The 23708-nt window shown below is 44.9% G+C and overlaps 5 protein-coding genes across 7 annotated transcripts; 2 read left to right on the top strand and 3 right to left on the bottom strand.

Moving 5' to 3' along the window:
- Positions 1-467: 467 nt before the first annotated feature.
- On the bottom strand, positions 468-3303 carry si:dkey-109l4.3 (uncharacterized protein LOC559137 homolog). The gene is made up of 4 exons (XM_035532206.1): positions 2735-3303; positions 2443-2634; positions 1517-1599; positions 468-1278 (listed from the first exon to the last, which is right to left on the bottom strand). The coding sequence occupies exons 1-4, from the start codon at positions 2928-2930 to the stop codon at positions 1240-1242; spliced, it is 510 nt and encodes a 169-aa protein (XP_035388099.1). The 5' UTR covers positions 2931-3303; the 3' UTR covers positions 468-1239.
- Positions 3304-3531: 228 nt separating this feature from the next.
- tomm5 (translocase of outer mitochondrial membrane 5 homolog (yeast)) lies at positions 3532-4468 on the top strand. Its single transcript, XM_027018564.2, has 2 exons — positions 3532-3730; positions 3951-4468. The coding sequence occupies exons 1-2, from the start codon at positions 3610-3612 to the stop codon at positions 3983-3985; spliced, it is 156 nt and encodes a 51-aa protein (XP_026874365.2). The 5' UTR covers positions 3532-3609; the 3' UTR covers positions 3986-4468.
- A 758-nt stretch (positions 4469-5226) lies between these two features.
- grhpra (glyoxylate reductase/hydroxypyruvate reductase a) lies at positions 5227-9489 on the bottom strand. The gene is made up of 9 exons (XM_027018567.2): positions 9304-9489; positions 8644-8774; positions 7536-7608; positions 7262-7378; positions 7039-7127; positions 6740-6841; positions 6415-6550; positions 6148-6278; positions 5227-5904 (listed from the first exon to the last, which is right to left on the bottom strand). The coding sequence occupies exons 1-9, from the start codon at positions 9366-9368 to the stop codon at positions 5783-5785; spliced, it is 966 nt and encodes a 321-aa protein (XP_026874368.2). The 5' UTR covers positions 9369-9489; the 3' UTR covers positions 5227-5782.
- A 77-nt stretch (positions 9490-9566) lies between these two features.
- si:ch211-203d1.3 (protein phosphatase Slingshot homolog 3) lies at positions 9567-19559 on the top strand. 3 transcript variants are annotated; one of them, XM_035531919.1, is made up of 16 exons: positions 9567-9647; positions 11118-11265; positions 12146-12183; positions 12674-12860; positions 12975-13090; positions 13386-13454; positions 14425-14490; positions 14744-15017; positions 15228-15356; positions 15462-15508; positions 15633-15779; positions 15906-16106; positions 16450-16615; positions 16844-16939; positions 17078-17173; positions 17292-19559. In XM_035531919.1, exons 2-16 carry the CDS (start codon positions 11218-11220, stop codon positions 17484-17486), a joined length of 1875 nt encoding a protein of 624 aa, XP_035387812.1. In that variant the 5' UTR covers positions 9567-9647; positions 11118-11217; the 3' UTR covers positions 17487-19559. The 3 variants fall into 3 exon arrangements, with proteins under 3 accessions (XP_035387812.1, XP_026874367.2, XP_035387813.1); XM_027018566.2 differs by lacking the exon at positions 9567-9647 and adding an exon at positions 9755-10478; XM_035531920.1 differs by lacking the exon at positions 9567-9647 and adding an exon at positions 10610-10891.
- An 88-nt stretch (positions 19560-19647) lies between these two features.
- mrpl18 (mitochondrial ribosomal protein L18) lies at positions 19648-22807 on the bottom strand. The gene is made up of 4 exons (XM_027018587.2): positions 22524-22807; positions 20556-20724; positions 19917-20151; positions 19648-19764 (listed from the first exon to the last, which is right to left on the bottom strand). Exons 1-4 carry the CDS (start codon positions 22624-22626, stop codon positions 19693-19695), a joined length of 579 nt encoding a protein of 192 aa, XP_026874388.1. The 5' UTR covers positions 22627-22807; the 3' UTR covers positions 19648-19692.
- Positions 22808-23708: the final 901 nt, after the last annotated feature.

The following is a 23708-nucleotide window of genomic DNA, read 5'->3' as shown; positions in this document are numbered from 1 at the left end:
AGTATTTAAATATAATTATGCTGGGTTTCGTTGGTAACGGAAGTATGGCCCATAGAATCAGAACTTCAGCGATATCGCACTACTCACCACTAACAGCAGATGTAATAGAGGTACTTTTCTACATAGCGGTGGAATTTGCTGCAGGATAAACAATAAAGTTAACGCCGTTTGTTTGTTAGTTCATTGTCTCTAAAATGAACTTCGTCTTCTCAACACGTGAATAACGTCAGTAAAATGAGTGTAGTACACTCGTGTCAGCACGGGCGAGGGGCAGGGCAAACAGCAGCTCATGTAGGCGAACAGGCTGTTTAGACTTAATCCTTGTGGTATTTTGACATAAGCATGTCAGATGTTTCATTACGTCCCCATGGGACTGTGTTAACTTGAGTTAATAGGGGTACAGTAGGACACCTTTAATGAAAAATCATTCCACATCGCTGGCTATAATCTCACATGAAAACTACACGTAACCACTACAAAAAGGCTTTAATTAAATTCAAAAGTAAGAAAACTGGCATACTTTGCACTGTAAACATGTCCTTGTTACAACCAAGTGTACCAGGGCAGAACCAAGCGCTCTGAAGCCCAGACAATATTTAAAAACAAGCAAATTATGTGCATACATACACTCCTGCAGAAAGCCTGCTTAAAATGCAGGTGGAGTTGATTCAAAACAAAGCTGAACATGGTGTAAGCATAAAAAAATGGATTTTTTATACAGAAAGAAGCTCCAGTGAATGAGGTTGTGTGTACACAAACAGGGTCGTCCTCAGAGGTACTGCTGAGTATTCGCGCATCCTCACTCCTACATGCTCCATACAATACTAACATGTACAGAGCAGATGCACAGAATCATTCAGACCACACGTCCAGATGCCTGCGAAGGGACAATCCTGCCCCTGGGGTGCCACCGGTCTGAACCTAGCAATAAAGAACACTGAACACCAGGTGGGTGGAGCGGACCTGCGTGCTGGCTCACAGCTCACCCTGAAGAGCAAGGACAGGTATCTCTCACACCAGCACTGTCACAGTGCAACTGGTCTTCTGTACTGGCCTTGTATGCACGCATACTGGTTTCCATTATGTCACTACAGAGTATCAATACACCATTACACATTACATTAAACTGTTATCACTGGTACACTGTAAGAGTGGTGCTATAATGTAGGATCGTTGTTATGACTGAGGTTCTGTTTGAAGAGTTCTGCATTGCTGGGATCCGGTGGACGTGACGGCTCCTTACAGGCACTCTAGAGCGTGCAGCACCTCCTGGAAGACCTACAGAGGAAAAGGGGCAAACGTCAGCTCAATATGACACACTTAAATGGAGGCTGCCAGACAGAAAGGGCCACAGGCTTGTAGTCCAGCCTAGAGGGGAGGAGAATGCTGGAGAACTCCGTCAGCTATAGAAGCAGCTGGTCTGGACTTTGCTATTTTACAGGTCTGGGAGCTTCTCCAGCAGAAAAAGCACACACACACGCATGTAATTCTCTTGCCTTTTTAACAATTCACTTACTTGGAAGTTTGTGAAGAAGTAAGTGAGGGCGATGAAAAGCTTCTTCTCCACTACGCTGTATCTCCAGCAGTGGACTGCTTGACCTGTTTCAGCACAGAGACAGAGGCTACTGAAGTAACCCTGGGCCAAACTCTGACATGCCTCACTAACCACAGCACATCCAAACAGTCAATTCTCTCACATCTCAGAATTGAATTATGCTCAGGAAGTTTCTTGAAATCTTTCCACTGTGAGTAGTGGATATTATTATGCAAAACAGCCATTTAAAGGTGAACAATTATGGACATAATGTCGTTTTTTGAGGTCTGCTCCCTCTGTTATCCAGTCCCTCTAAGAGAACGCTGATGCCAGATGGTGCTTTATCTGCATAATGAGCAACAGTCTGATGGACACCTGTTTGGAGGCAATATCAAATGCTGTGTACCAAACACCTGCCAATACCTGTTAGAGAGCCAGCAGGAGCAGCAGTCCACAGCAAAACAAGAATGAGGACATGAGGATGTCAAGTGCCCACACAGAAAAGCAGACTTCTCCCCCAGACAGGGTTAAGCATAGGCGTAACAGAAGCCTGAACACAAACATTCCTCCCCGATTCACTAAGTGTAATGCCAAATAATCGGGGGATATTCTGGAAGAGCAAGACTTTGACACACCCAAAATTATTAGTTAGATACGTCACAAATGCTACAACAATAGTTCACTTATGTTTGATGTTTTTGTGATTGTCTTTGTTACTCTGTAGCACTTTCAGTACTAGAAAAGCACATAAATAAACTGCATTGTTAAACATTTGGAGAACACAATAATCTAATCTGTGGGTACTAAATCATGCAGTTATCCAAAAACTGGGATATTAAGGAAATCTGGAATGTGCAGCCCTCTCCCCAGTACAGAGTCAATGGTAAATGACTGGTTGGCCACAGTACCTTGAGCTTTGTTTTGGAATCTCCCCATAGCGTCGCCTATGCAGAAGCAGCCCTGCTCAAAGCTGATTTGGTCATACTTGGCCATGTTGGCCAAAACACCACCACTCACAGGCAGATACAGAGTGCCTCCGTTGGGCTTCCAGGTCTCGGAGTAATATACACCCCTCTGACCATCAATCATGACAAAGCTGCCTGGTAGGCAACAAAGAAACGGGGGAGGGGGGGTTACGTGAAAGGTTTGGCACAATTCTCGCTGGAGAACAGTATGTCATTTTGCATGACTGGCACATACTTGTTTTTTTTGTTTCTTTAATAGAAACACAACTCGAGCTGTTGCATCTGCTGCCAGCACTTCCGTCCATGTTATTTGGGTCACTGCGTTTCCGTTTACTGAGTAAATAATCCGACGACGTTTCAACTACTCCGTTTTCCCATTTCTGCAGAAGTGCCTGTCCATTTGATGTGGAGGGGAACTCACTGAATTCCATATTTGATCGATGTGGGAGTTAAAATTATATTGAGTGTAGACGCGTATATAAGACCATATAAGCGCTTATATTGAGTATAGACGAGTATAAGCGCTTATTTGCCCAAATCAATGTAATTTCTTTGCCCACGTTAGCTGGATAGCGAGGCTAGGTTAGCTATGTCGCTAGCTAGCGACCGTTGTGTCTGTGCTAACCCTAAATAGACTAAAGCTGTTATTTCACACAGCGATGCATTAATGCTTTTATCGCTGGTCTGTTTTCCAGACTGTAGTAAATCTAGCCCGCTAACAAACGCGTATCAGGTAAAACGCTGAACTTATCTGAGGTGAACGCTCTCGTTTGTTTCACACAAGACTCACAAGCAGAACAGTGAACCGCGATGACATACATTCATTTTTGCTTGAATGAAAATGTTTACATATGATGTTTAATGTTGAAATTCTATGCTTATTGTATCGATAAACACGGACATTTTTTTAATGCACAATGTAATTATAATTAATTAACACATTACAGTAATATATTTTATTTAATTCTCATTTTGAATCAGGCATAATCTTCAAAGTCTAAAGGAAGGGTCCTTGCCGACAGTACTCCGCGCGTTAGCGTGCTCACGTGTCGCGTGACGTGGTTAGCGGTGTTCTGCTGGGCGCTCGAGGTCGTTCATCTTTAGGCTAAAATGTTTAAGTTGGAGGGACTTGGTCCAAAAATGGACCCGGAGGAGATGAAGAAGAGAATGCGAGAGGACGTCGTGTCGTCTGTCCGCAACTTTGTGATCTATGTGGTGCTTCTTAGAGTCAGTAGGTATCCGAGCTTGGTCAGCTCGCGCTCGCCGCGTGATTTGGGTACATGCGGACGCGTCCCGTCCCGTGCTGATGTGGGTTGGACAGATAAGTAGTTGGCTGTCTCGGGCTCTTAACGGCGCTGTAAATGCACCGTCTCATTAGGTTTTAGCTAACATCCACCTAGTCGTGTGTGTGTGTCTATCTGTCTAACTCTGTGCTGCACCGTTCATTTCAGCGCCGTACATTTTGAAGAAGCTGGACAGCATATGAAGCTGTTTGCCCCCCGGGCTGGTGCGCATGTCCTGCCACCTGCGTGACGGAACCACGCAGCACGTAATGTCCTCTGTCGTGTGGCCTCGTCATCCCCGGGTGTTAAATGGAGCTTTGCATGGACGACGTTCTAGTTTGCGAGGGACTTTGTCACTAAGGATGTTCTGGACCATTCTGTGCCCTTCATAGACTGAGCAATAAACCCCTGATGTGTTAAAATTGTACATCACAAGAAATGTTTTTAATAGTCAGTCATATGTACTTACGCAAGGGTAATTGCAGTAGTATGGTACAAGGTATCTTATGTGGCTTTGATGTTTTTATTTGCAAATATTGCAAACCTAGGAGTAATATTAGTCAATTTGCATCGAGACTGCATACAGATCCCATATTTATTTTGAATGGTGTAGTGTTTTATGCTTTCATATAACACTATTATTTTTGGATTTCTATTAAACTCCATTTGGGCCTCTTGTATTTGAAGATGTGTGTACTGTTATAAATATGCCACATCTGACTCCCAGTTTGGTTATTGGCCAAGTGCATTTGCATATAGGAGGATATGGACTTGGTGAAACTGGCGTGTCAGACAGAATAAAGACAGGAAGGTGTGTGTGTATGTATATGTGTATAAAATTAGGTCTAGAACATTTGCCCAGATTAAAGCGCTCACAGGAAAAGCACCATCTACCCCATCAGTGCTTTGGCAGGGTGACCTTGAGCTGCCATGGGACGGCCATCCTTTACTGAGTCTTCTTGACGCAGACACACCCAGGTTGCTGCAGCAACCCTAGAGCCACTGTAGTTTTCACCTGTAACATCTGACACAGCAGGTTTATATGGGCAAGAAAATTAGGACTCGTCGTGGATTAGGCCTCCATATAAAGAAGCGCAGTGCCAATAAACTACACTGCCATTTATGAAAATGCATTTTAGGCACTTGTTCACTTGGCCAATATACACTGCAGGACCGTTTTATTGGCATGACTACATTATAGCTGTACTGTCAGCTAATGGGTTATTAAAGATAATTTACATTTGAACAAGAATGTAGAAAAGTACATGTTTATCTTTAAAGGGTGAGTTCTAATTTTACTGTTTAAATTGGGAACATTATAACACTGTCCAGAAGAAGAGTGAGACTGACACTTCTATATCAAACTTGCACGCTTGTTATATTTGGAATTGTATTACTCCGGTTCTGTCAGAGTGACTTACCATAACAATGAGCCTGAGAAGTCTGGTGGTTTAGTTCCTTTAATTTTTGACTGGAGTGACAGTAGAATCTCATCCACTGGAGTGCAGTAGATGTACACAAAGTTATAGATGTTAAGTGTTTGGCATTCAAGACTGGAGTGTCTACATATTTTCCACAAAGGGTTAATTGTTTAGCACCATTAAAGTTCTCTTTCATATGTCCTTCACTGGCTTCTGTAATGGAGAGGTTTCCACTTTCAAATCAAAGAAGAAGAGAAGTTTGTCATGCTTACATCCTCCAACCAGGACAAGAGTTATCCTACACCCTCAGAGCCACCAACTCCAAGCATGTGAAGACCAGACAGATTTACAGTTAAAGAATTTAACCAACGGACCAAACCTTCAGCGACAACAGATCATGACAACCATGTCTTCCACTCTGCTGCAATCTGATGAATTAGCTATAAACGTGACAATTTTGTCGAATCATTTCACTGTGTATATTCCTAAATGAGTAAGTGCATGTGAGAGTGCATGTGAAGCATCTCTGGTTTACGTGGAGACTGGATGACTGTTGCAGTCCTCACCACTAGGGGGGCACTAGAGCTTCAGCTCACTGGGCATAGCATCTCTGGTCAGTCCAGCCAGCAGGTTGTTGGCTGACAGCTTAGCCATGGTGGCACGTGTTGAGTATGTGGCGCTGCCGATATGAGGAAGAATCACTACACAAGGATGAGAGAGAGAGAGATTCACACCAGGGTGTAAGACAGAAACATCTTTATAGGGTGCAATTTCCTCTTAAAGGTTCATTAAGGGTCTATCTGTCATGAAAAGGACAATAGAAATGACTTAACTAACAAACATGAATACAGAAAACTAGAATAGCATTTGAAGGTTTGGTGAAAGAACAGTTATAGAACGTTTCCTGAATATCCACTTTTATTTTAGATGAGAATGATTCTCACCACAGTTTGTCAGGGTCAGCAGGGGGTGGTCTGTAGGCAGGGGCTCTGGGCTTGTCACATCGAGTCCTGCTGCAGCAATCTGGCCAATAGACAGGGCTTCAAACAGGTCGTCCTGATTTACCACAGCCCCTCTACAGGGAGGCGCGCACACACACACACACACACACCACCATCAAACGAACATCCTCCGTGCAAACCTGTAGAAGCCAGAGCAACATGTGGGCACTGTGCAGTATAGCACAGGCGTCACATTTTCACACACACAACCTGCTGGTGTTGATGAAGACTGCCGTGGTCTTCATCTTGCTGAAAAAGGCCTTGTCGCACAGTCCGCACGTGTCCGGGGTGAGAGCACAAGACACAACCACAAAGTCACTCTCGCACAGCAGAGTGTCTAAAGGCACTGGAGGGAGGCGAGTGAAAGAGACAGTCATGTGCCTCGCAATGAAATCTTCACATCTGCAACTCACGCTTCAGTTCCTGTTTTACATTCTAATTGTGTTGGTTCAACATTCCTCTTACTGGCACCATCACACATCTGTTTATTTGTATATTTGTTTATTCATTCATTCATTCTCTCACTCCCCCTCACCATATTCACCGTCCACCTCCTGCGCGTGAGGTTTGGGGTGCCGTCCAGTGTAAAGTAACCTCTTCACCCCGAAGGGTTTGAGTCTCTGGGCTATAGCGAGGCCTGCAAATAACCAACTCATAGTCATGCATCAATCAGACATTTGATACTACAATAAGAGTCTCACCAAGGACAAGCTTGGTAGTTTTTAGAATGTAAACACCACTTGGTACTAAAGTGCAAAGTGTTACCTGTCCATCAGTCAAACACCTTTTACATAACTAAAAATAAGTGACACTGTGTGTGTCGGGGTGCAGCACCTATGCGTCCCAGACCAAGCACCCCCACAGTGCTGCCAGACAGTCCATAGCCGCACAGCCAGAGGGGCTTCCAAGAGCTCCAGCCGCCACTGGAACAAAACACGACTTACAGACTCAGGAGGTGTTTGGGGAGTGTTCAAATGCAGAGCGGCTATACAATAGCGAGGGAGAGAACACACACACACACACTCCTAACGGACAGGTGAATGAGTATAGAACTGACCTTTTGACCTCCTGTATACCCTCAGGCAGGCGTCGAGCAGTAGCCAACAGCAGAGCTACCGTCAGCTCAGCTGTAGCATCCGTCAGAACATCAGGAGTGTAGCCCAGTCTTATACCTCTGGGGGAGGGGGGCAGACACTTTAGTTAACCACTGACCATCATTAGGAGACACAGGTGCTGTTCTGTTCAATTTTTTCCTGCTGTGTCCAGTGCTGACATTCTTGCAGCATGAACGTTTCACAATAGTCCCATCACACCAACAGAAGTTTCCCTACCGTTTCCGTAACTCGTCAATGGCAAGGTGATCGAATCCCACAGACAGAGTACTGATCACCTTCAGATTAGGCCCTGGACAACACAACACACATGCTGCTAACATGTCATATACATGTCATAACTGTAACAGAACAGAACGGAGGCGGGACACTAGCAGTAGTTCAGGATTTTGATGTCAGGCTTCTGATTGGTCAAGAAAACTCTCATTTTCTGAGTTGTGACTAGCACTCGCAATATTTCAGCATTTGAAGCCTAGCAATCTTTTGTTTTGCTTTGTTTTTCAGATCATGACCATGGCAACCAGACCACTATTTCTGCAAGGGTCACATGCATTAGATTAAGACTCATTAGAGCTGACTGACAGGACCACCTGCAGGACCACCTGCAGAGAAACATCCAGTTACACTACAGAAACTTCACTCATGCCAGAAGACACAGATAGTGAGAAAAGGAGAGAAGATAGGCATGTTAAGTCAGAGGTTCTCAGTCCAGTCCTCATTCATTATGGATTTTTGATCTACTCCAGCTTTCAATGTATCTGGAATAGGGAAGCAAGTACAGAGAAGCTATAGATCACATCAAGCTCAGGTGTGTTGAGTCGGTACAGAACAAAACACGCAGGCTGCATGAGAGGAGCCGGAACAAGAGCCCTTCATTAGATAAATGTGATGTAAAGAAGGTAGTTTCTCCCTTCTAGCCAGGCAAAAGTACATTAGTCCACCTTGGACAGTCTGGCTGGTTGTTCACGTGGACTGCAGGTCTTACGCACATTAACTCATAACTTCCCACGCTGGCTCCAAGCAAACAAGCGTTTCTGGCCAGCAGCTTCCCTGCAGTTTGGTGGCAACAGTCCGATGTCACAGCCCGTGTGGCGTTCCAGAAATGCTGCAATTCTTGGACTATGAACGAGGAAGTGGAGTTTAGCATGTCAGTGCTTGGTAGTCCTGTGTAACTTCCTGTTCCTCTTCCCTTCCATTAAAGATACGTTAGAGGTCAGAACACCATGCCTACATGTTCACTGTTAGGTCACACGGCACAGCGGTCAGAATCTGTTCCCCACAGCAACAAACTAGGCCAGAATTAGAACCCAAAACAAAAAAACAATACCAGCAGCATCCAGCACTTCTGTGTCAATGCGGTCCGACAGCATGCAGAGAAGGCCGTGAACACCTTCCACTCTCTTCAGGAGGTCAGACCGTGGAACCGGTTCGTCAGAATCCCACACTGACACCTCACATCTGGAAAAAAAGAACACGCACGAAGGGTTGCAGAGGCCAGTCAAATTTTGACGGCTGCCACGCGCCTAAAAAGTTACAGTAACTGAATACAACGTGCAGAGGACAGACACGATTGCTCGACAATGGCATATAAGAGAAATACGCACAAATGCACGTCTCCTAATGCTTTATAATACTTTTAGCACCTGCTCAATAAACATCTCGAGCATACTGCACAATGCAACTCTGGTTTGACTTCGCAAGGTCGCCTCTTAAGATTCGGACACACCGGGAAACGTAGTATGACTTTACTTCGCGCGAGAACAAGGTGGACAAATAGGGTGGATAAAAGTGAAAAGAATGGCAACCTGCGGGGTGACCCGTAGTTACCGCACTCACTCACTCACTTACTTACTTACTAACTAACTAACTCACTCACTCACTCACTGCAAGGTTTTCAAACTCCTCCCACCGTATTTATGCAACATTTAAACGAGCGCGTGTAAACTGTATTGTCCATCAGGACGCTTGCGAAAGAGCGCGTGCGTACATTCCAGCCTGTTTGAGAATTGCCATCCCCTCCTGCGGTATACGCCTCGTGACAAACACTTTCATGGTGTGCTTCGTGCTAAAAAAAAATAACTCGAGGTGTGCAACGTCCAGACGTCTGATACACTCTATGACGCGGCGAGCTAAGCCTGAAGCACCTGCAACCCAGCGAGCAGCGCTGACTCGCCCCGTCTGTAGCCTGCGCAAACAGGAAGTGTGCGCATGCGCAGTGGTATAGGCTAAGCCTGCTTTACGGAAATTAGCAGCTGTCTCACCGACTCCTGGCGAAGCGGACGGACGCACCAGACGGATGTGTGGAAGGGCGGCCGCGGACACGCCACGCTGGTGGGTTCGGTAGGGTCCGCCTAATAGACCCAGACGCGCCCGGCGAACAAGTCCGCGTTGTGTCACAGCATCACAGGACCACAGGGAGACAGGGGGCTCCAGCACGAGTCTATTTAGATGTATTTATGTTTATTTTATATGTTGTTTTTATTTGATATGTATTTATGTTTGATATGTAAGGTTTCCTCTGTGAGTCTATACTGCACTGACATCACAGCGGCCACACTATTTCCAGAACATTCCAGGTCCTCCAGATATGGTGGAGAAAGACGTTACTGGATGTTATTACAATGGATGATGGATTCCAGCATATTACAAAGGAAAGCTGATTTGATCCATTAGCGTATACAGGAGGGGATATGGTGCACGGTTACGTAGTGTTCGCAGTCATGCCACCCAGCGTGAATAAGGAACCGGTGCTTATGTGCATGACTACAGTCCTCACAAAGCTCATTCCACAGTTACCACAGTTAACCTCACTGCTCAGGGCGCTAAACATGACTTCATGCTTCTAAATGCTCCATGGCTCTCTGTGTGCCGTGCCTGTGTGCGAAAGCTAAGACAGCTACTGCCTAAATACCTGACTTTTACACAGCCTTAATTCCTTTTGTACGGTCTTTATTCCGGTCCTAAGTCTCGCCGAATAGCTGTGGCCCTTTAATGGTGAAACGTCTCCTGGTCCGCCTCTTCCTTTTTAGGACATGTTTACTTTTATCGGCAGACTTCTTCCTACTCCAGCGACTCCACCAGCTCTTCCGCACGTCTCCGCGAGAGCGAGCACGCGGGGCTTGAAGAGTGGGCGCTCGCGGTGTTTGCGCTCCCCGACCCCAGGTAAGCGGAACCGCGCGCGGAGGAGCTGGCGTGACGAGGTCCGCGTCGCGCGCCGGACCCCCGCAGGAGTGCACGCGGTGCTGAAGCGCAGCTCTGCAGGAGCGGGCGTCCGCGCGACAGGCGCGCGGTGCAGGTTGCGGACCCGTGCGGGCTGGAGCGTTGCAGGCTCGGACAGCACGTCATTCGTCCTTCTAGCGCGATATTTGCTGCGTCTCCGTGGTCGTTGTGCCAACGCTGTCTTGCATCCGACGTCTTAGATTGTGTTTCACTGAACAAAACGGATTTTTGATCGAGGCGCGTGACTGGTGCGCTGCCGATCGCTCGTGTAGAGTTGACTCGACGGAGGAACGTGCGGCATGTGAACGACCGTCACGTTTTCCGTGTTCGGCGCTCGGTGTCTTTTTCCTACGCTGGTAAGCGCAGGGAGTCGTGGATGCTTTTGACACTGGCCTGTTGAACAGCCAGACCTATCTCGTAGAGGGGCTAATGGAGAAAGCTCCAACTGTTCTGATCGGTAGCAATCCTGCGCGGAGTGTATTACAGCGCAGTCTACGCTGCCAGGGACATGACTGGGTTATGTAACGCACTGCCCCAGTTTCTGGAGGCATCACCGGTTCATCTCTTCTTTCCCCCGTGCAGGGGTTTGAGGGCTTTCCTGAGACTGACCACACCCTGGGCATCGCGAGTGTGAGCTGCTCTACTGCGTGTGTAGGGGCGAAAGACTGAGCGGGGACGTCTGATGGCTCTGCTCACCCTGCACAGATCGCCGTCTGTTTCCACCGCGCCAGTGAGTCTCACCTATAACCTACCTTTTCTTTTTGTAAAAAAAAAAAACATCAATAAAAAGGCCAATAAACAATGTTCTGTTGGCCCAGCTGAATGGTGCTGGTGTGGTCTGATGAGGGTACATGTTGTCAGTGATGGAAGTGTTGATAAAACAGTGTCATTGTTACCGAGACTGTCATGACACAGGTTCACCCTTCCTCCACACGTCTACGCCATTTACACATCCACTCTTACTCTTTCTCCTACGGCTTTTCCTCGCTCTTCATTGTCGGTTAGCCTGTTTTTTTGTTTGTTTGTTTTTTTGTTTGGTTTTTACATTTTAATGGAATTTTAAGGCTCTGCTCTTTGGTATGGATCAACTTTCCCAAACCTCCTTCTCTTTCCAGTCAGCTAGTCTGTGGGGTTCATTTCTCTCCTTATGACTTCATGGGGTCTTTATGCAGAGGTGTGTGTGTGGTCTTGGTGTGGTTCTGCTACATGAATAGGGCACATCTTTGGTTTTCTGCTGGATGTAGTGCCGTGCTTTCATTTCCCTCCCTCCCTCTCTCTCTGTTCCTCTGTCTGGGCATGTCAGTTGCGTAACAGGTAATGTTACTGTCTCCAGTTTCTCTTTCTGTCTCTCCCTCTTCTCGTCTGTCTTCTGTCACTCATTTTCTTCCTGCTCTCCACTATCTCCTTTGAAACAAGCTTCCTCGTCGTCACGTCATCACCTCGTCACCACTGGGTCTCTCAGTCTCCCAGTCTCTCTGTCTCTTCTGCCCTCTCGCCTTCTCTGGCTGGCTTGCGTTGCTCCATTTCAGTCGCAGTTCCACACTGTTGTCCATCTGCACCTCCAGCTTTCTGATCACTTCTTAGTGACCGACTTTTCATTTTTCTTTAAGGATGAATGCATTCCAAGAAGAGGGATACTTCAGAAGAGGTAAACATGTTTTTCATGTAGTCAGGAATGAGTACACAGCCTGCACTAAATGCAAACACGCTGCCCCTGCTGGTGACTCATTGTAGCACAGTAGTCTGTTGGCCTGCACAGTTGGTGTCACCCTCCCTCACCTGTCCATAGTGGCATGCTGCTGTTGGCTGAGTGTCTTGTGATTGGTAGACTGATTCAGATGCTTATGAGACACTGCTCAGCTTAAAAATGCTGCCAGCACTGCGCTTGTGAACACACACACACACACACACACCATTCAGTGTGGAGCATACCATTATTCATCACTCAAGCTTCAAGCACATGTTTTGGAAATGTCTTTTGTCATCTGTCTATCCCAGAAAAGTATTTCTTAATTAGTCACCTTTCCTCCATTTGCTAGACTGAAGGAGTAGTTCATATTGTCATATTGTCTTGTTGTGTGTTGACCTGAACGCCATCTGCAATTCTCTCACTCACTCTTTCTCTTTTTTTTAAATAGAGAAAGTTTTGCTGTTGTCAAAGGGGCGGTTCTTCTGCTAGAAGAAGGTGCAAGGTTAGGGATACATGAAGAAACCACACCCCCTCTCTATCCAAATGCTAGAGCTGTGGGCGGGGAATCTGGCACCCAGCATAGACATTTACATGCCATGGTTTCCTTGCTGAGGCCAGAGGACACAATCAAACTGGTGAGACTCCTGTCTACATTGGCTAGCGCTGATATCGCAACATTTTCTGACACGGTTCCCACCACAGGATGTGTGAGGGTGAAGTGCTGACTCTCATGAGTGCTTCCCTCTCAGGCTGTGCAGCTGGAGTCTGTGAGCTCAGTCAGGCTGAGGTATCTGCTCATCATCACCACGGCGAGTCACAAGCAGGAGAGTCTCCTCCTGGGCATGGACTTCCCTCACATGAGCAGGTCCGCAGGTTTCTTCAGAAATGACACAAACAGCTTTCATTCCTCGCCGTCATTTCCTTATGCAAGCCCCGAAGGGCTAGTGTGTAGTAGGAGAGTCACACCTCTGTGGAGTAGCAGGCACTGGGGCGTTTGGTTCATCTTCTAGTCTGTTACTTCCTGAACAATGTGTTTTTTAGTGTGATCCTCAGTAATTTAGAAAATGTTCATCTCTTTTGTCAAAAGAATACTCAAGAAACTGTCCACAACTGGTATTATCATCCTTCTCTCTCTCTCTCTCTCTCTCTCTCTCTCTCAGTGACCACTGCACAATCGGCCTGGTCATGCCTATATGGAGTGACACACAAGTGTATCTGGATGGTGATGGGTGAGTGTGATCGACATGCAACTGGCAGACTGTGAGTTAAGAACAGGAAGCATAGTTTCCCATGTGTAGTGTGTCCTACCCAGAAATACAGAAGCATAGTGCAGTTTTTATGAAACAGTCCCACCAATACAGCTTTCCCTCATACAAGACTTATTTATTTAATGTCCAGGTTAGCAATAGAAGCATTTACACTATTTAGCTGATGCTTTTATCCAAAGTGACTTACAATTATGACTGAATACAACTTGAACAATTGAGTCTTTCTCAAGTGGTAACTTGGCTGTGGTGGGGCTTGAACTTGGAGGGTTGCCAGTTCCAAGTCGAGTACCTTAACTCTGAGCTCGTTTATTGTCTCGTGTTCGTTGACTGTGATGTCGTCATATATTTTCACTGGTTAGAACTAGTGCCTGAAGAGCAGATATTCAACACACACGCACAACAGTTATTCAGTTCACACTATCACAGCCCCCCTCATTCCCCACACGTGTGTGTGTGTGTGTGTGTGTGTGTGTGTGTGTGTGTGTGTGTGTGTGTATATATATATATATATATATATATATAGCAGACCTAGTACTCCCACTGTACTGCCAAACAGTCCATAGCCACACCTTCCATGTGCTCCACCTGACACTGGGACAAAAGCTGACTTGCACAGGAAGTGTGTATACAATAGCGAGGGAGAGAGAACACGAACAAACACAACTGTTATTCCCATAATTTAGAGTAACAACACGCACACACCCGTACAAACACATACACATATTTACCCCACCCACCCACACACACACACACACACACACTCTGACAAACATACACAACAGTTACTGCCACAGTTCACACACCCACACACATACCAACCCACACTCAAACTTTAAATGTTTAGCCTCACATGATTCTGAAGGCTGTCTGATAAAAATGTAAGATAAATATTTCTATTACTGTTTTTGAATAGTATTGTTCTCTGTGTCAGTGGCTTCAGTGTAACATCTGCAGAGGTCACAAGGATATTCAAGCCTGTGTCCATTCAGACAATGTGGTGAGTTCACACGCTATACTGTCCTAAACCACAGCTGTCACGATGCTTCTGATCTGAGCTGTTCCCCATGGGGGTCATTTAACCTCACATCCTCTACAATGTGAATGTGTGTGTAATATTGTCTCCAGTACCGTCAGTACTCCCTGTGTGTGTGTGTCACTGTTCTAGGATTAATCAATATGCATCTGTTGCTCTACTCTGAATAATCACAGCTCTGTGTATGTGTGTTCATATGCACGCGTGCGTGGCAAAGGTCGGTGTTGCAAGCCCTGCATGGCTGCTGTGAGCGGGCAGTGCACGGCGCCGTGATCCCAGGCTGCAGTCTGGACTGGGCCCAACACTACCAACACCACATGGAGTCGGACCAACACTGCCTGAACGAGTGGAGAGCCATGACAGGCCTGGAGTCAGTGCGCAAGGACAGCAAGGGCAGCTCCACCGAGCGTGAGGCTGTGGAGAGCGAAATCAAAGCTCAGCTCAGAGACATCATGAGAACAGAGGACCTGGAGAGCATCACCTCCAAACAGGCAGGGCGAGACGCAGAGACCTAGAAGGAAGACATGCAGACAGCAGGACTTACATTTACATTTATGGCATTTAGGACTTAAGGGAAAACAGCATCTGGTGCAACGTACTACAGGCTACAAAGTCCTATATTGCCTTTTTATTAGTATGCACTATTAGTGAAAATGCACGTGTGTACATGTTCGTGTGCGCGTGTATATGTGTGCGTGTAGGTTCGATCTGCTCTTGAGGCCAGGATTGGCATGGACATGAAGAACTACAAGGAGTACATTGACAACGAGATGATGGTCACCATGGCACAGATGGACAAACCATCCAAAATCTTGGACTACCTTTACCTGGTGAGAGCAGCTAAGCACAAATACATTCCCACCCTGCTACGCTGATCACGTTCCCGCTCTGCTCCGCTGCTCATTGATGTTCTGTTGTGTTTTTCCATTTGACAGGGCTCAGAGTGGAATGCTGCAAACTTTGAGGAGCTTCAGAAAAACAAGTAGGCTAATCTTTACTGCTAAATATTCTGATGGTCCTTTATGTTTACTGGAGATAAAGTGCAATCAAATCACTGGACTTGCTGTAATACGCTGGCCTAAATGAGTGTGTGTGTTATTTTGCAGCGTGGGCTATATCCTAAACGTCACCATGGAGATTGATAATTTTTACCCAGAATCCTTCACCTACATGAATGTGAGAGTTTATGATGTAGAAGCGACAGATCTGCTTGCACACTGGAACAACACGTACATGTTCATCAACGACGCAAGGCAAGGCGCAAAAACCATGAGCATGGACGAGCTTTCCTGTGTGACATGGATCACATGTAGAACGCAGCACGTCTAAACTAGCCCTGCTCACCAGCTTGTGAATGCTGTTTTCTGTGGATGATCCAGGAAGCACGGGCAGGCTGTGCTGGTGCACTGTAAGATGGGAGTGTCTCGATCCGCGTCCACGGTGATGGCGTTCCTGATGAAGCAGCAGGGATGGGGGTTAGACCATGCCCTCAACTACGTCAGGGAACGCCGGCCCATCGTGCAGCCCAACGACAGCTTCTTCAGACAGCTGCAGATATACAGCGGAATCCTGAGTGCCAGGTCAGACTTACAGTAGTGCTCTCCATGACAGGCTAGATACACACACACACACACACACACACACACACACACAGGACAAAAAATAATTCATTAATTTAAAAATAATTTAAAAAATTTAAATTAAATAATAATAATACTTATAGGCCATTTACAAAAGAAGACTCATGCCTATAACTGCTGAATTTGTCATTAATTTTCTGTCTTCAGTCAGATCAAAATCTGTTGATGTTATCACAGTGTCAGCGTGTTTCTCAGTGGGAGGGAAATGGCTGCAGCAGGTCATAGATTACAACGGCTCAGACTCCAGCCAGTGCTACTCAGGGTTGTCGTATATTCTCTGCAGTAAGCAGCGCCACAGTGCCCTCTGGAGGCGGAAGTCCAAATCAGAAAGCCAGCAGACACTGGATAAAAAGTCCGACCAGGAGGCAGGGAGTGATGAAGAGGATGAAGAGCAAGATGAGGAAGAGAGTCCAGAGGAGGACGAGGGTGATGAGGAAGAAGCCAGAGATGTAAAGATCAACAAACAGAACTCGTCGTGACTCTGATTTGTTAAAGACTCTAGTGCAATTGCCTTTAATATGTCATTAATATGCCATGGCCAGTCATAACAAACCAGTAGCTCTAGTAGTAGTAGGTTTCCATTGCTAGTAGGGTTTTATTAATGAATATTTGAAAGATTTTAGATTGTGTTCCATCTCAGTCTTATTTTGTTGCCTCCCTCTGTTCCACTGCTTCAGGTGTTTGAGGAGATGTTGCCTATCAGTGTTCCAGACACTGCAGTGGGAGAGGCTCTCACAGCAGGGCCTGTAATAAATGTTCCAGACAGTGACAAGGTCTGAACTGTCCTACCTCACTGTGTGATCTGCTGCCACTTTGTCTTTCTGGTTTTCTGTAACACAGAGTGATTTTGTTTGTCTCAATTTTAGGTGGTAAATATTCTTGTGTTGTCATTCTCTCGTTCACTCTCTCAGGTGTCTCCAAGTCCCAGCAGGAGTGGCAGGATGGATCTGTTTTCTCTTATGCAGTCCATCCAGTTGGATGATGATGACAGACTGAGTGATCTCGAGGTATCTGGGAAGGGCAAGGGAGGCACAAACATAAACCTTTCGAGACTAAATTCTTACGTTGGGCGTTTCCGAGCTAGTATGGTAACTCACCTCAGAAAACGAATTCTCATTGATACAGAACGCTGCCACCCAGAGGCGATCACCAGCACACCGGAGACGGAGTTACAAACGGAGAGCCCTGACTCACCAGAAAGCTAATGTGGACCGGTCTCCTGACCCAAGTAGCCAGTCACAGAACAGAAACCAGGGTGAGGCGGAGCTCTTGACTTCTCGAGAGGAGGCAGGGCAGAAGGAAGGCGGGGCCAGTGGCTAACACAGGAAAAGAGAGGTAGGAAGAAGAAATGTACCGAAAAAGGGCAAGAAGGAAAGAGTACTGATAATGACATACAACAGTCTTATTTCATCTTGTATCAAGGTAAATCTAATTATTCACTGGAGAACGATTATGGTAAATTAGTCACACACACACACGTCCATGCTTTCTTTGACCTCCTCTACACACACACTGCACATGACTACATTATAGCTGCAGCACAGGGCAGAACGGACAGGTGCCACAAGCTAACACCCCCCCCCACACACACACACACACACACACACACACACACACAAAGACACACACACACACAAAATACCCAAAAAATGTAAATAGACATGCAAACTGCAGCACACGTTTGACATGTTTTTCCTGTCAAATGTGAGCAATGATGAGACCTGTATTTAGTACTCCAGATGTCACTCGGTGCCTTTCTACAAATCTCTTCAGTCCTTCATGTGTGGTAAGCCTGAGCCACCACCTTGCCATCGCCGCACTGACTGCAGGACAGTGTTAGAAGTTTAGTCATAATGAGTGACTGAGTACACAATGAGCTGAGTCTTGCCCTGGCCCTGTATTAGTACTGAACAACATTATTATTATTATTATTATTATTATTATTAGTTATTTGTTAATATTATTGCTTTTTCTGCAAACCTTTTAAAAATCATGTAGTGAGGTTAAGTCCCTTAATTCTATGCAATGGGTCTACTATGTTCTTACTCTGTAGCTGTTTTTTGTTTTTTATAATTTATTGTCTTTCTTTTGACTGTGAAGCTTTACGCTGACTCTTTTGGTGTGAAAACTGCAGTTTTTTTTCTGAGATGAGCATGATGTACGAGTGATGTATGAGTGTGTGAGGTGGTGACAGTTCTTTGCTGAAACATTCATAGTACTGTGCCCTAATGGTTCTGCATTTCAGAAACTTTCTGCAGTACTTTTTATATAGAAATTTATGCCAGCTTGAACTTTTAAGCTTCTACATATTGGAGACTTTTAACTACTATCATGCATGGGAGACTAATCCTGAGAAGATGTCTGCACGAAGGTCCAGAATAAATGATCATTGTAATGGTTAATGTTTCACTCCGAATGTGCCATGATTCAGACACTCATGATGAATCTCTTCTGTGGTGCTGTTGCTACAGAATAAGTCACTATGCCACAGTTCGACGCGCTCAGTGCCTTCAGTTTAAGAGACTGGACCAAAATGGCACACGAGGTTTTAATGTATGTTTTCAATATGGATGACATTGTGAATGTGTGATCAGTGTGGTGTGGAAATTGCAGTCTCCCAGCTGTTTTGGATCATGTGCATGCTTTTACGTACAGGGAGCCTGATTTTATGAAGAATGTCACTTGGGTATTTATTGTGTGTGGGTGGGTGGCAGTACAGTATTTCCGTTGTGTTCTGAACAGTATGCTGGTGAAGAGTATGGTTCATTATACACACTGCAGTAGGACTAAACACACTTGCCAGTGTAACTGGTGCTTACAGCAGATAGTTAAACCAAAGTAAACCTGATCAGCATTTAATGTCTCCACTGCTTGATATATACATGGGGAAAATGCCTGTTGGATTTTAAGTAGCTGCATTTCCGCAGAGGGAGAAAGTGCCACTTATTAACTAGTAAACTTCACCTATTCCCGATGACCCTTTGAGACTCCACCCATTCCCGATGAACCTTTGAGACTGTGCACCTTCTTTAAGGGGTCATGTGATCTGTTATTTGTCTTTATTCTTGGAAATTTCTCTTCAATTTCATGTGATGCACCTGTTTTTTTTTTGCTGTACAAAGTAATAAATATAAGAATTTCTGAAATGGGTAAATGATTTGATGTGTTATGTGATGGGAGATGGTTTTTCTGAAGGTTAAAGTCTAGTATTGAATTTATACTATAAATTGCATTGTCACTGGGACTTACTGATGACTTTGAATTTAGGAGTTTCCAGAAAGATTGGCGTGGGGGGCATGTGTGAATACACTCTGGCCAAATAAAATGTTTAGCTATAATGCACTTAAACCTGTGTGTAAGAGATTAAAGTTTAGATGTAAAATTTGCATTTTATATACCTGCTCTGGCTACTTGTCTCTGAAAATCCTCCATCTACAACTACAATAAATGTGAAGCAAAAAAAATGTCAGGGGGATTTTTGTACAGATTTTTGTATAGTTTAATAGTTAAGCATCATATAAAATGTTTAAATGTATTTTCGTCGTGGTTCACTCAAGACTACACCCCCATCTTTCATGGCTGTCCAAAAGGCCTGGATCTGAAACATGAACATACGAAACAACGCAAATTCAGTGTAAAGTACGTTCTCGTGGTTCAGCATAAACGTCGTCATGGTTCAGTGTAAACTATGGTCTCGTGATTTACTCTAAAAGTACCCATGGTGTTTCATCTTCCCTGCGGGAGACTCACCCCGTCGGAGCGGAAGATCCAGGGGATCTCACGGTAGAAAACGCGGGTGATGCCGGTCTCATGGCACCTCTGGGCCAGAACCTCGCCCACAGCACGGCATGCCGCCACGCAGTGGGTGGAGCCAAGCTGCTTCTTCAACGCCCACTCTTTTGTGGAGCACGTGAGCACAGGCACATGAGAGTCCCGCGAGTACACCTCGGCAGAGACGTGACGCTGGGAGCGTCTGAACACCAGTCTAGGGGAAACAACATTAACAGATTCATCACAAATTTGCCAAGTTTAATTTGTACATGAAAATACAGTAAAATTTGTGAATCACAATTGAGTGAGCACAGACTTGGATCAGATTTTTAGATTAAAAACATTTAAAAACTGATGTAAATTAGAGCCATAGTCATGTTGACAGGTTCATACACTACAATGCATATTTGTGTACATCAGAAATACAGGAAATATTTGAAATTCATACATGAATGATTTGAATGGTTAAGACAATAACTGACTTTCCCTTCGGAAGGTGTGATGGCCAGCGTGGGGAAAGCAAAGCAGGGCCTTATGTGAACAGTTTTGTAAAAGGTGAAAAACTCCTTAGACACAAATGTAGGAGATGCACACACTCCTACACAGATGCAAGCACACCTGTGGTAGTAGTGCCTTGTAGGCCAGAGTGTGCCCCAGCCTCTGTCCTTCAGGGCCAGTGCCATCTGTTCCAGGTTTCTGGGGTTTCGGTTGACAAATATCGGATTAATGTTTTCATTATGGTTAACGTCAGGCTCCAGCTCAGGTGCAGTTTGACTCAGAGTCCGAGCTGCAAAAGAAGTGATACAGAGAAGAATTAACAAAACAATTGTGTTTGACTAAATCACACGGCAGCGTCTCTAACTAGGAGCTAAGCCACCGAGCACAGACTTTAAATGCATTCAGATGAGAGGTACACCGTATATAAATCCCCATCCATGCAGTTAAGACCTCTTAAAAGATTATGCCTACTGACCCTGAGTGATTTTGTTTACTTGATAAGTTCAGAGCTTTGATGAACTATGCAAAGCCTCAGCTAATGCATGTGTTCAGTGTCAGGATCAGAGCAGTGACGGTGACCTGGTGTTCGTGTTCCTGTTCCTCTGGGAGGACACATGGCAGCTCTCACAAAGGGACATCTTTATTTGTTTATGTGTGCACTTTTTCCTGTTAATGATACAGCCCCTCACAGGGAATCCCACAGAAGGCACTTGTGATGAGTAACTTACATTCCACCACCACTTTGTGTAATCCACAGCTAATGAATGGTGAAGAGTTAGCCAGAGTCATACATCTTCTACTGCCATTACTCAAAACCAACATCTGATTGGATGTAGACCACATGTGACACTAGACCAAACAACATTTTCTAACTGCCCCAGTTGAAAACATTTCACTTTTGTTTGTTGACTCTGAATTCCTCAGAAACAGGAGACATCTTGGAAAACTGTCAAGGCAAGTCAGTAAAACCTGGATGGCCATTTATGTAGTAAACTCAACCAGATCAAGTCAATGGAAGACTGCAGGGCACCAGGTTTTATCTTCTAAAATAGCATTGCCTTCCGAGAAAAGGCAGGCTCGTTAGGAGATATCCACATCACAGTAACTACATATCCTAGTAGTGCTGTGACCATCTATTCCATCACCCCACAACTGAACATATTAAAAGGAAAGCTTGATGCAACCACAAAATGTAAGAAACTTCCTCCCTGCATATATTTAATTTAATTTAAGTCTATAACACAGGGCAGTGGTGTCTCAGTGGTTAAGGTACTGGACTTGTAATTGAAGGTTGCTGGTTCAAGTCCCACCACTACTAGTTTACCACTATTAGGGACCTGAGCAAGACCCTTAACCCTCAATTACTCAAGTTGTACTCAGTCATAATTGTAAGTCAATTTGGATAAAAGCATCAGATAACTGCCATAAATGTAAACATTTATCAAAAACATTTTTAAATGTATAAATCAGCACTGTAAATACTTTATCAGGACATTCTGAATGTGAGGCATTAATTAGTACTGAACACCATAATCTGAATAAATCATTAGCCTTGGTCATACAACAGACACAATTAATCGGGTAATGCATTTAGGCCAATTTTAAAGTGCGTCTAATATTTATATAGTTATGCTCATAAAACCTCTCGGTTCTGCCCCAGGGTTGAAGTACTGTGGCAGGAGACCGTGGGGTCCACAGCAAGTGCTTGCTCAGATCAATGTCCTGAAAGCAGACAATCCTTAGCAGACAGAGACACAGACAGACAGACAGACAGACACAGACACACACACAGACACACACACACACACACACACACACACACACACACACACACACACACAGACAGACACACACAGACACACACACAAACACACAGACACACAGACACACACAGACAGACACACAGACACACACAGACAGACACACAGACACACAGACAGACACACAGACAGACAGACAGACAGACACACAGACAGACACAGACAGACACACAGACAGACACACAGACACAGACACAGACACAGACACAGACACAGACACAGACACACGTCCTCAAACCGACGACACGGTTGTGCAGACTCAACTCACCAGGGTCGCGCCGGGTCCGCGTTACCCCCAGGAGTCCGGATCTGCGGATGTGCCCTAGCGCGAGGAGGCGAACGTTACGGCAAAGCTCGCTCACCAAGGCCATGCTGCATTTACCTCTACACGTGGAGAAAAACGCAGTAGCAGATGTCAACGCTACCGCTTGGGTGCCACTAATACGGGCAATAAACCTGAAATAATGTCAAATTAACCCGCTAATATCCTTATCCTTGCGTGTCCCTTTGTACGGCCATCTTTGTAGTGGTGTTACTATGATTAGGACCCGTAGAAACGAGGCGCAGTTTTTGCTATTACAGACGTTCCGGGTAGTAGTATAACATTATCTTCTAAAGAAATAATTTAATCAGATGCAATGTCTTTCTTAAATCTTCCAATTTAACAGATAGAAAAAAATGAGAAAAGTCAGTGAGGTCATTTTTTTCTTTCTTCCTTTCTCAAAGGAATGTTTTGTGTGTTGGTATGGTATAGGTTAATTTCCATGCCAGTAAACAAAAAAACATTCTGGCTGCAATAGAGGAGCTGCACGTAATCCATGTGCTTTTCTTCCTCATATTCATTTAGTCAGATGCTGATGTTACCATTAAAATAAGTTATCTTTGCCTATACACGTGATTAAACTGCTCTCACATTTTCTAGCGTTTTCTAGAGTCGATTCCGCCGATATTGTGACTTTTATTTTGAAGGCTCTTACTAAATTGAAATGCCTGCCTAAAAGCGGAATGCTTTGACACACATAAATGAGATATCTTGATATATTTTTATTAATTCTGTTAAATAAATTGTATCCACACTGTGGCTCAAAATGACGTTAGAGACTGACGGGTACCGCTTGTGCCATGTTCACGTTAGCGTTACCTAACTAAATAACACGTGTGCAGTACCCCACAAATCGCCAACACGCATATTGGTAGCAAGATTAGCCATATAGCTAGGTTACATCCATTTAGCTAGATTCTAGTCATATAGCCAGATTCTAGTCATATAGCTAGGTTATAGCTTTTATGATATCGGGTTTTACCCAATTTATGAAAATAATGTTTACGTGTGACGCTGAGGCATTATAGCTAAGATAGCTAGCTAACTAGTTTGTATCTGACGGCCGTTGTGGAGCGTTAACTCAGTAATATATTTGCCTCACTTCTGTAGTTACTATAATAGAATAGAATA

Source organism: Electrophorus electricus, chromosome 12 (genome assembly GCF_013358815.1).
Source record: "Electrophorus electricus isolate fEleEle1 chromosome 12, fEleEle1.pri, whole genome shotgun sequence".
Taxonomy (NCBI): Eukaryota; Metazoa; Chordata; class Actinopteri; order Gymnotiformes; family Gymnotidae; genus Electrophorus; species Electrophorus electricus.
The sequence above is the reverse complement of the archived record's forward strand: the minus strand, read 5'-3'. Positions and strand labels throughout refer to the sequence as shown.

Coding starts and splice junctions, on each gene's coding strand:
- si:dkey-109l4.3 (XM_035532206.1), bottom strand. CDS start 2,930: ATGGAATTCAGTGAGTTCCCCTCCACATCAAATGGACAGGCACTTCTG. Junction 2,635..2,734: donor TAAAGAAACAAAAAAAACAA/GTATGTGCCAGT, acceptor GTTGCCTACCAG/GCAGCTTTGTCATGATTGAT. Junction 1,600..2,442: donor ATTCCAAAACAAAGCTCAAG/GTACTGTGGCCA, acceptor GTGCTGAAACAG/GTCAAGCAGTCCACTGCTGG.
- tomm5 (XM_027018564.2), top strand. CDS start 3,610: ATGTTTAAGTTGGAGGGACTTGGTCCAAAAATGGACCCGGAGGAGATG. Junction 3,731..3,950: donor TGTGGTGCTTCTTAGAGTCA/GTAGGTATCCGA, acceptor CGTTCATTTCAG/CGCCGTACATTTTGAAGAAG.
- grhpra (XM_027018567.2), bottom strand. CDS start 9,368: ATGAAAGTGTTTGTCACGAGGCGTATACCGCAGGAGGGGATGGCAATT. Junction 7,609..8,643: donor AGAAGTGCTGGATGCTGCTG/GTATTGTTTTTT, acceptor TGTGTTGTCCAG/GGCCTAATCTGAAGGTGATC. Junction 6,842..7,038: donor GCTTGGTCTGGGACGCATAG/GTGCTGCACCCC, acceptor GGTTATTTGCAG/GCCTCGCTATAGCCCAGAGA.
- si:ch211-203d1.3 (XM_035531919.1), top strand. CDS start 11,218: ATGGCTCTGCTCACCCTGCACAGATCGCCGTCTGTTTCCACCGCGCCA. Junction 13,091..13,385: donor GACTTCCCTCACATGAGCAG/GTCCGCAGGTTT, acceptor TCTCTCTCTCAG/TGACCACTGCACAATCGGCC. Junction 15,780..15,905: donor ATGTTCATCAACGACGCAAG/GCAAGGCGCAAA, acceptor TGGATGATCCAG/GAAGCACGGGCAGGCTGTGC.
- mrpl18 (XM_027018587.2), bottom strand. CDS start 22,626: ATGGCCTTGGTGAGCGAGCTTTGCCGTAACGTTCGCCTCCTCGCGCTA. Junction 20,152..20,555: donor ACAAGGCACTACTACCACAG/GTGTGCTTGCAT, acceptor TGTTTCCCCTAG/ACTGGTGTTCAGACGCTCCC. Junction 19,765..19,916: donor GGATCTTCCGCTCCGACGGG/GTGAGTCTCCCG, acceptor TTCATGTTTCAG/ATCCAGGCCTTTTGGACAGC.